Genomic DNA, 10749 nt, shown 5'->3' with positions numbered 1-10749 from the left:
TTCAATAAATGTTCAGATCTATATGGAGAAGTGTGGAACTGGCTTTACAGCAAAAAGGGACATTGCGAGAGGATAGGAAATGCATTTAGACTTGGTGTGTGTTGTCTGTGTGGTTACCAGAACTTTGTGGTGAAGGCAATTCTCATGAAATCCTACACTGTAAAAATAATATTAATCAACAACAACAACAACAACAACAAAACCTGCAACCTTATTCAGCATCGTTCTTAAGAGTAAGAGCTAAGACTAATGTCATATAGTTATAGATGTAATAATTAACATTTAAGATATAATACTCTCTATAGCTACCGAATTTAGATTTTTTATTTTTGTCAGAAATGACCTTTACATCTTTACAGTAAGGCAGATTTAATATGACAGCTGATTCTAAATGAAGATTGCAGTTGATTGTAATTCTGGTTCTTTTTTTGAGAATTATACATTGTGAGAATTATACATTTTGATTAAAAAAACAACAACAACAAGGGATGTTTTTTTATATGACTTTTATTAGACAATATTTGAGGGTGTTATTGATTTTTAACAGTATTACAAAATATAAATAAAAAATATTATTGTTTTTGTTTGCATAAAACCACTCAGTACATATCTATGTCTTGAAATGTCACAAACCTTAGAGTATTATGGCAGTAAGTTTAAATGTAGTGTTAAAACAAAAAAAAAGGGAAAGATTTAACTTATTTATTTAATTTATTTATTATTGACTAAGAAACACTTGTTAAATTCACTTGTGGGAAGCTTAAAATCCAGTTGCAACTGAAAACAAATTGGACTACACTTCAATTATGGAATATGAAACATAAAAATAAATATAAAAATAGTTAACTGGTCTGTACATTAAGATTTACATTAAACTTGCTATGAGGAGAGATGATGGCTATACTGCTTGACACATTTTGTTTTAAATTTAATTGTATTTATTGGAATGCTTAGAAAGAAAAGTTAGTGTTTTGTTTGGAGATGAGAGGTTCTGGATAAATGCAGAGACGCAGAGAGACCAAATCTTTGTGGCAGATGCAATTGGAGCCCATGACTCATAGTAAAAGGCAGGTGCATTTGGACAGCTTCTCGTTCCTCAGCAGACCATGCTGGGTTGTGGCCAAATTCTGGATCAGGCTCCAGAAGTGTTTGAAGCTGATGCCTTCCCCATCTTTCACACCCATTTGCTTCATCACATCTGCAAAATTATCCGACTAGAGAAAAAAAATAGAGAGAGAGAGAAAGAAACTCATTGGTGTTCATGTATTCTGTCAACATTTAACCCATATCACAAAGGTTTTCAACTTTTGCATTTGAAAACTAGAACTTTGTCGCCCTCATGTGGTTGGTCTAAATGGCTTCATAATGAATATATTTTTAGGAGTCTTTTAATTAATTAATTAATTTTATTTATTTATTTATCTTGCTAAGATACTTTTTCTCTAAGTCTATACAGTCTGTACGGTTTTTCACTATTATGTTACAACATGAACTGTGAGCAGAGTTACATCAGAACTGAAGTATGGATCACTGAAGTATTGTTCAAATGTCACAGTACCATATACCTCAAAGCATAAGACCTTCATTTAGCTAAAAGAAAAACAAAATCTACTATGTCAGAGGTTCTCCCTCAAGCATTAGAAGGCCTGCCATAACATGACATTATACCGACTTTAACTGAAGAATGAGTCGGCCTGACTGCAGGAGAAATGATGTATCCTTCAGATCAACAGCAGCCACCATTTCGCTGCTTCATTGGAACCACACCCCTTGTTGTTCTTTGGCTCAACCTGAGCTCAAACTGATCTGTGTAATCAGACCACACCTCTATCTAAGGCAAAAACTCTGGGAAACATTCTCTGTGAAACCAACCAGTCCTTCAGACTGAAAGAAGTTAAATCATGGTTAAATAAATATAGCGACAAAATGACAGGCATTAGAGGATGATATATATTTAACACCAAATCATAAAGTTCCTGTTTGTATATGACATAAAACCTATTCATGCCACTGAAATGAGTTAAACAGATGCTAATATTTAAAATTGCAATAGCATGCTGGCTTAAAAGTTCAACAAAACTGGTCTTTCGAGCAAACTGGGCCAGTAATAACAAAGGCTCAGTGCTCTGTGTTTCCCACACAAAGACAAAACACCACCAGAGTAACACACAGGCCTTAAAACAAAGCAAAAACATTTACATCATTGTTTCTATAAGGTTATCACTTAACTGGTTTTGTTTTTCACATTATCTCCCACTGAAATCATGAACAGTTGTTGTCCTTTAACAATAATAAAGCTTAGTACAATCACAGGAAATGATTAATAACAATTTTGAGTCATTGGTATCTGTTGGAATGAATAGGAGCATGGGTTTTACCTTGATTAAAGTTGGCAGCTGGGAGGAGAGGAGGCTCTTGAACTCATCTGCCTTCAGTGTAGGCCGATTATCAGAAGAAGCAACATGGAAGTTTGTGACCAAGGTGTTAATGGCCTTCTCAAGGTCAGAATACTGCAGAAGTAAGAGAGTATAGACGTTGTGTACAGATGAAGACAGATACTTATATAGAAGAATACTATGGGTTTTACTAGAAAAGTAAACAGGTTTAGTTTACCACCATCACCCATGTCACACCCAAAATTAATCTTCATATTGCTGGCAACCATTGTGAGCTGAATGAACTGTTTATCATTGATTACCCTAAGGCTCCTTTAATTCTGGGACACCCGTGGTTACATAAGCACAATCCACACATTGACTGGGTAAGTAATTCAGTTTTAGCTGGAGTCAGTCTTGTCACGTGTCATGTTTGGGTGCTGCTTTTCCTCCTGTCTCTGTGTCTTCTGTTTCACAGGAGGATACCTCTGACCTGACTGGTGTTCCGGCGGAGTACCATGATCTTCGGGCGGTCTTCAGTAAGGCCTGGGCCACCTCGCTACCTCCGCATCGCCCCTACGACTGTGCCATTGATCTTCTCCCAGGCTCTTCTCCACCTAAGGGTCGTTTATATTCCCTTTCGGGTCCTGAGAGAGAGGCCATGGACAAGTATATACGTGAGTCATTTCAGGCTGGGCTCATCCGCCATTCCTCCTCTCCCGCTGGTGCAGGTTTTTTCTTTGTTCAGAAGAAGGACGGCTCCCTGCGCCCCTGTATTGATTACAGAGGTTTGAATGACATTACTATTAAGAACAGGTATCCCCTACCTTTAATGTCTTCTGCTTTTGAATTATTGCAGGGAGCTCGGCCTTCACCAAGTTAGACCTGCACAACGCCTACCACTTGGTGCGCATTCGGGAGGGGGATGAGTGGAAGACGGCGTTTAACACACCTTCGGGACACTATGAGTACTTGGTTCTTCCGTTTGGTCTTACCAATGCTCCAGCCGTTTTCCAGGGACTCGTCAACAGCGTTTTGGGTGACATGATTAATCAATTTGTCTTTGTGTATTTGGATGATATCTTGATTTTCTCCTCTTCTCTCCAATTACACACCCAGCATGTCAGACGGGTTCTCCAGCGGTTGCTAGAAAACCAGTTGTTTGTCAAGGTGGAGAAGTGCGAATCCCACGCTGAGTCTTTTACGTTCCTTGGCCACATTATTTCTACGGAAGGGATCAAGCCTGATCCCGCTAAGATTGAAGCTGTCGCCCAGTGGCCGTTCCCTGATTCCCATAAGGCTCTGCAGCATTTCCTGGGTTTTGCCAACTTCTACCGGCGATACATCAGGAATTTTGGTCAGATCGCTGCACCGCTCACAGCCTTAACCTCCACTAAGGTGTCCTTCAGATGGAACCGGGAGGCGCAGGTAGCCTTTGACATTTTAAAGTCCCGTTTTGTCACTGCACCTGTTCTGTTGGTTCCAGATCCTGAGGCCCAGTTCATTGTCGAGGTTGATGCTTCGGACGTTGGGGTTGGCGCAGTTCTATCTCAGCGTTCCCTCCATGACGGGAAGCTCCACCCTTGTGCGTTCTTCTCTCGTCGTCTCAGCCCTGCAGAACGTAACTACGACATCGGCAATAGAGAACTGTTGGCGGGATGATTGGCCTTGGGTGAGTGGCGTCACTGGTTGGAGGGGTCAGTGCAGCCCTTCTTGGCCTGGACGGATCACAGGAACCTTGAATACATCCGTTCGGCCAAGAGGCTGAGCTCGCGTCAGGCCCACTGGGCGCTCTTCTTTGCCAGATTCAACTTCACCCTCTCGTACCGGCCAGGATCTGCGAACACCAAACCCGATGCCCTCTCTCGCCTGTTTGGTGCCCCGGGGAGGGAGTTGGCGTCCGAGGCCATCCATCCTGGGGGGTTGGTGGTCGGGGCTCTTTCGTGGGGTATCAAGCAGTGAGTTGAGGAGGCCGGTCGAGGGGTGCAGGTGCCGGGAGAGTGCCTGGGAGGTTTCCGGTGCCGGCAGCGCTGCGCTCTGAGGTCCTTGAGTGGGGTCACGCATCAAGGTTAGTCTGTCATCCAGGTATTCGGAGAACGTTGTCTGCCATCCGACAGCGCTTCTGGTGGCCTACTATGGCCGCAGATGTTAGACAGTTTGTGTTGGCCTGCCCCACATGTGCCCAAAGTAAGCCTGTCAATCGCCCTCCTGATGGTCTACTGAATCCTCTCCCTATCCCTTCCCGCCCTTGGTCACACATTGCCCTTGATTTTGTCTCTGGGCTTACCCCGTCGAAGGGTAACACTGTAATTCTCACGGTGGTGGATTGCTTTTCCAAAGCGGTTCATTTTATCCCCCTGCCCAAGCTGCCCTCCGCCCGGGAGACCGCCCAACTGGTGGTGGATCACGTCTTCCGTCTCCACGGGTTAAGGGTGGATGTGGTTTCAGATAGGGGTCCCCAGTTCGTCTCCCGGTTCTGGAGGGAATTTTGTTGACAGATTGGGGCCTCTGCAAGTCTGTCTTCAGGTTTTCATCCCCAGACTAATGGGCAGTGTGAGCAGGCCAACCAGGATCTAGGAAGAATGCTCTGCTGTCTAGCATCCAACAATCTGAGTTCCTGGTGCCGGCAGCTCTCCTGGGCAGAATACGCTCATAACACCCTTCCTGTGGCCGCGTCAGGTATGTCTCCTTTTGAGTGTGCTGTTGGTTATAACCCAGCTCTGTTCCCGTCACAGGAACCCGACGCAGCGGTTCCATCCGCCCTGGCTTTCGTCCAGCGCTGCCATCACACCTGGGAGAAAGTCAGGAGGATTTTGGTCCAAACCTCTGGCCGAGACCAAGACTGCAGCTGATCGTCACCGGTCCTCTCCTCCTGCCTATGTGTGTGGTCAGCGGGTTTGGATCTGCCTATCCGGGCGCCTTCTCGTAAGCTGGCAATAAGATTCATTGGGCCATTCCGCATCACCAAGGTGATTAGTCCGGTGGTGATCAGGCTCAAGCTCCCTCCTACTCTTGGTCGGGTTCACCCAGTGTTTCATGTTTCCAGGGTCAGGCAGGTGTTCTCTTCCCCCCTTAATCCTGCTTTTAGTCGTCACACCCCCCACCCCCTCGTCTTGTGGATGGATCTCCTACCTATACAGTTAAGAGATTACTTGATGAGTGGCGCCGCGGCAGGGGGTTTTAGTATCTTGTGGATTGGGAGGGGTATGGTCCAGAGGAGAGGTGCTGGGTGCCGGCCCGGGACATTCTGGACCGCTCGTTGATTGAGGACTTCCGTCGGCATCGAGGTAGGCCCCTTCCTGGGAGGGGGTATACTGTTGGGTCTCAGGGCTAATCACCTGCCTTTTGGGGTGTGTGTGTGTGTGTGTGTGTGTTTGGATGGTTTGACAGCTCACCGCGTCTGCCTGTTTGAGTTTTCCCCACCTTGCTTGTTTCTCCGTTGTTAACCTTAATTGCTCGCCACCAGTTCTCTATGTTCTTCCAATTTTTTTTCCTTTATAATTCCCTGTGTTTCTCTGTCTATTGTCAGACTGTTTTTACTCGTACCAATAGCTCCGATCTACTAGCTGGTCTTTGTACTCACCTTATCGTGTCTTGTCCTCAGGCTCCAGTGTCTTTAGCTGTTTTCTCTGCCTCCTGTTCTCACAAACGCAGAGCTCCTAGAAGCTTCCAGCTGTCATTCCTCCAGTCTCGGCTGTCATACAAACTAAACTGTGGAACGTTACTCATCTGCTTTGACTCATCTGCTTCGACTTCTCATCCCCTCACTACGAGCTAAACTGTGGAACATTACTCATCTGCTCTGTCTTCCCTGCTTAAATAAAGCACTGTGTAAACCCGCACCTGAATCCAGTCTGTTTCTCCTGACACAAAGTGTTTACAGGTTTGGAACGACATTTTCATTTTGGTATGGAGTATCCCTTTAATCTTCACAAATAACTTTTTCTTCTACTGTATAGTTCTTTAGAAAACCACTCATGTATTGAAACTTTAAAGAGCCTAGAAACAAATACACAGACTTGGAGAGCTTTTTTGCTCAGTGTCTATCATAATTAAACTGAAAAATTAAATCATGAAAAATGCTATGACAATATGTACTTATTTCAGTTTTGGACTTTTGATATCTGTCCTTCTTGTCTTTTATAATCAAGCAATGAACATTAAGACTGAAGCAATCATGTGCGTCTGTTTTCATACTGATCAGTCACCACTAAAAGATCGAAAAGCTTGTGCTTTTCTTTTTTCTCTCCAAGACTATCAATACACTACCAAAGGACTCTGTAAACTGTGTCTATTCAAACCTTGTTGCTCTCAGACAATTATGCAGTACAGTACCTGAAATACCTGCATGCCAGGCCATGAAATGCATTATTTACTATAGCTGTGCATTTATGATGGAAACCATTTACCTGTTTTCTGAAATACATTTACTGTATGGTGTTGAAATGCATAAAAACTGTGGTTACGATAGTAAACAGTGTTACTAAGTAACCTCAATTGCAATTTTGACCATTCAAAAACTTTCTACACACTTTCCCCCTCTTTCTTTAAGTCCACAGTCAATCTTCGTCTTGAGGCTTCTTCCAGAGAGCAACAACGCCAAAACTCTGATTGATTCCCTGTGCTTTCCATTTCTACACAATGACTGTATGTCAAAACCTAGTGAACTATCTGCTTAGACAGCTTTTCTGGGTCTCATAGGTGAGTCATTGTAGCCTATCCTTTGCACAGATAGAGTAGCCAATGTTTCATTGCAGAGTAGCTCTCGGCTCATATGAACGCAAACTCATTTTTGAGAGTTGAATTTCAATGTACATGTCCTATAAAACCCGGTGATTATGTTGCGAGACATGACAATTAGCGAGACACGTCACAACGAACTAAGCCATCCGTCAAACACGCGTCCGCGTAAAAACTAACAGAACACAGCCGAGACACGTCAGTGGCATTTGTAGTTTTTAGATTGCTCGTAAAAAGAGAGAGAGAGAGAGAGAGAGAGAAAGGAAATATATTTTATTTATTTTATTAGGGGACAAGCACCGAAGGTGCAAGGCACCTATTGTATCCGTTAGCGTCATTTTTTTCTTCCGCCACAAGTCTATGGCAGCCCATAGAACCGATTTCGGGAAAGTTGTATAATTTGGCACACTGATAGAGGACAGTCCCATCATTAACTACAGCAAATTTGAAGTCCCTAACTCCAACTCTATAGCACCACCACTTGTCCAAAATTTCAATATTTTTATGCTAATATCTTTTGAACCGTAAGCCAGAAAATGGAAATTCCTCTGAATCCTTGGCTCATGCCAAGTCGAATGAACCCCAAAATTCAAAAATCGCAAGGTTTAGTTTTTTCACTATTTTCGATTGTTTGAAAAACCTACTTTTTCGAACTCGTCCTAGACGGTTAGTCCGAATTTGACGAAAATTGGCTCAGACCATCTTCAGACAATGCTGGCTAAAAGTTATGGAATTCAAGTTGATTTGTCTAACAATTCTCGAATAACACGTGAACAAATTTGACGAAAAGCACGCAAATATGCATGTGAGGCTATATCTCAGCAACGGTTTGGTGTATTGAGACCAAACTTGGTGTGTGTTATAACAAGCATGACCTGAGCCTACCTGCAGTGTTTCGACGCAGTGCCACCTAGTGGTCAGGAGATATGAAAAATGCATATTTTTGCTTATAACTTCAGAATGGTTTGGCCAAAAATCACCAAACTGGTCTCTTTAGATTCGGTGGGTCATGTCGAGTCGAATGATATCCAATGTTCCCCGTGTCAGCCATTTTAGGCGTCGGCCATTTTGAATTATGTTTTAAAATGCTGTATTTTTTGAACGCATTACCGTATCATTACGAAAATAATTACAAAAATATTCAGCTCCATGCCCTGAAGGTACTCAAAAAGTTGGGTGGCAGCGCCACCTTGTGGTCAAGAGTTATAATGAAATATCTAAAAAATGCTAACAACTTTTGAATAAATTAGACTATTGAAATGAAAATGGTATCCCTATATTCTTTGTGGCCTGCCGAGAACATAATTTATGGAATTTATGGAATTTAATTATTCCAAAATTGGCCATACTTCCTGTCCACCATTTTGAGTAATGTTGAAAATCTACTTTTTCAAACTCCTCCTAGACCGTTAGTCCGATTTTCACCAAATTTGATGTGGATCATCTTCAGATGCCACTGGCCAAAAGTTATGGATTTCGTGTCGATATACGAAACGGTTCTCATTTAGCGCATCAACAAATTTGCTGGAAGTATGCCAAAATGCATTTGAGGCTGTATCTCAACAAAGCTTTGACATATTTGCACCAAACTTTGTATGTGTCATCGCCACCTCACATTGACCATGCCACATAAATTTGGTAACAGCGTCACCTATTGGTCAAGAGTAATAAACCATTCATTAACCATGAATAATTACACTTTTAAAAATGCTAATAACTTTTTATTGCATTAGCCTATTTGAATGAAACTGGGCTCAAAATATTCCCTGGCTTATGCCGATAACATAGATACCAAATATGCCAGTGTATGCTGAACTTCCGGTCCACCATTTTTATTCATGTTGAAAACCTACTTTTTCGAACTCCTCATCAACCGTAGGTCTGATTTTCTATGCTGATACAAAGTTATGGATTTTGTGTTGACAGACAAAACCGTTTTCACATACCACAGGGATGAATTTGAGGCACAATGACAAAATGACACTTGAGGCTGTATCTCTGGAATGCTTTGGCAAATTAACACCAAACTTTGTGTCATTGAAAAGTCACACAGAGTACACCAAATTGATTTTATAACAGTGCCACCTATTGGTCAAACTTGATAAGCCAAGTAATCATGCTACTAGAGGTGGTATTTATGATTTTTTTTAGCCATTTCAATTACAATAATCCTAAAATTGCTGTTATTGCTCATTAATGCATTTGGTGTGATGCTTCATGCCATGCTTAGCTCCTACATTTGCCGTTGGAGTGCCTGGCCCCGTAATTGCTGCTTGCAGCTATATTTTATTATTATTATTTATTTAATTTTTTTTGTGTTAGATTACTGAGACTGACAAGAGAACGAACGGACGAAGCGCAGTTTATGTAAAACACTCATAAACCCATAACCGCGTAAAGCACAATTTAAATGTAAACGAGCAATCATATATATAAAACAGTGTAAACCACATACCTGTGTCGCCATTTTACGTGATTTTTATTTTCTTGGTTGTATATAAACTTTGCTGTTCCCATCACATCAAAATAAAGTATTAGCATATATTTACAGTAGCAGACATAGTAATACTCTAATGACCTCTAGTTGATATAGTTGCAGAGTTACTCAACAGCTGTCTAAGGGGTACCATCAAAATAATCCAACTGATATTACAATAAAAATAGTTCAAAGCAAATGTGTCATATTACAAAGTAGCATCAGAAAAATGGCAAGATACTAGACTTATAATACATTATAATGAGAATGAGAAATATAATCCATTGTAAAAGTGGATGCAACGTGTTCATTGTGTTATAAATAATCATACTCTTAAAAGCTATAACCACAAATAAGTAAATATAATATGTTGGATCATCTCATGAATATTCATAAGAACAGGTTTAATATAAGTTGTATTATAATGCATTCCTTATATTGCTTTAAGAATACCCTTATAATGTATAATATGGGCTTCATAGAAAGTGTTAATACAAAAATACTTGAACAGAACAGGATGAAATGGTATTATTCCTGGGCCTGTGCAGACTTCTCAGCTTCATACCTAAAAAAAGTAAAGAAAGAAAAACAGAAAAGGCAATTATTTTAAAATACTACTAAAAAATTTACAAAAGCATTAAAAAGCATGCATGGTTATAATTATAAGTTGTGCCAGTACTTCATATTTTTGCCCAAGTTATACTACTAAAGGTAATATGAACAAGTTAAAAGTGACCCTATTCAGTTTAGAAATGTAATTTTAAGAGTACTATTATTTTATTATATATTCAATAACACAAGTTATTGCTTCACACCAACAGCTTTATTCATGGTTCATCTTTTATTTTTCAGAGCTGAACTTTAACCACACAGAATTACCAGAATATTAACCATATTTCATCAATGAACATACATATAGCCTACAAGTAAAATCATAGATAACGCATTTTGCCAGTGGAAAGTAAATGGTGTAAATATAAAAATAAAAGTTTGAAGAGTTAATGTACTTAATTAGTAAGACTATACAACAATATTCAGAGAACACATTTCATCTCAAAACATATAAAATGGCCTTCTTTATGGCGACGACTCTTCCCGTCTGCCTCACGATGGTCCAGCCGGTCAGTCAGCACCACTGCGGGAGGGAAATGCTAGTTA

At 41.0% G+C, this 10749-nt stretch overlaps 1 protein-coding gene across 1 annotated transcript; it reads right to left on the bottom strand.

Moving 5' to 3' along the window:
- Nucleotides 1-918: 918 nt before the first annotated feature.
- LOC132104469 (protein S100-A14-like) lies at nt 919-9638 on the bottom strand. The gene is made up of 3 exons (XM_059509954.1): nt 9571-9638; nt 2379-2510; nt 919-1214 (listed from the first exon to the last, which is right to left on the bottom strand). The coding sequence occupies exons 1-3, from the start codon at nt 9580-9582 to the stop codon at nt 1056-1058; spliced, it is 303 nt and encodes a 100-aa protein (XP_059365937.1). The 5' UTR covers nt 9583-9638; the 3' UTR covers nt 919-1055.
- Between the last annotated feature and the right edge of the window lie 1111 nt (nt 9639-10749).

Source organism: Carassius carassius, chromosome 25 (genome assembly GCF_963082965.1).
Source record: "Carassius carassius chromosome 25, fCarCar2.1, whole genome shotgun sequence".
In the NCBI taxonomy this organism is placed as follows: domain Eukaryota; kingdom Metazoa; phylum Chordata; class Actinopteri; order Cypriniformes; family Cyprinidae; genus Carassius; species Carassius carassius.
Note: the sequence above shows the minus strand (reverse complement) of the source record. Positions and strands in the feature narration are given on the sequence as shown.

Bases quoted from the DNA above. Each gene is read 5' to 3' on its own strand.
- LOC132104469 (XM_059509954.1), bottom strand. The intron at 1,215-2,378 runs GTAAAACCCATG...TTTTTTCTCTAG, and splicing joins AGCTGCCAACTTTAATCAAG to TCGGATAATTTTGCAGATGT.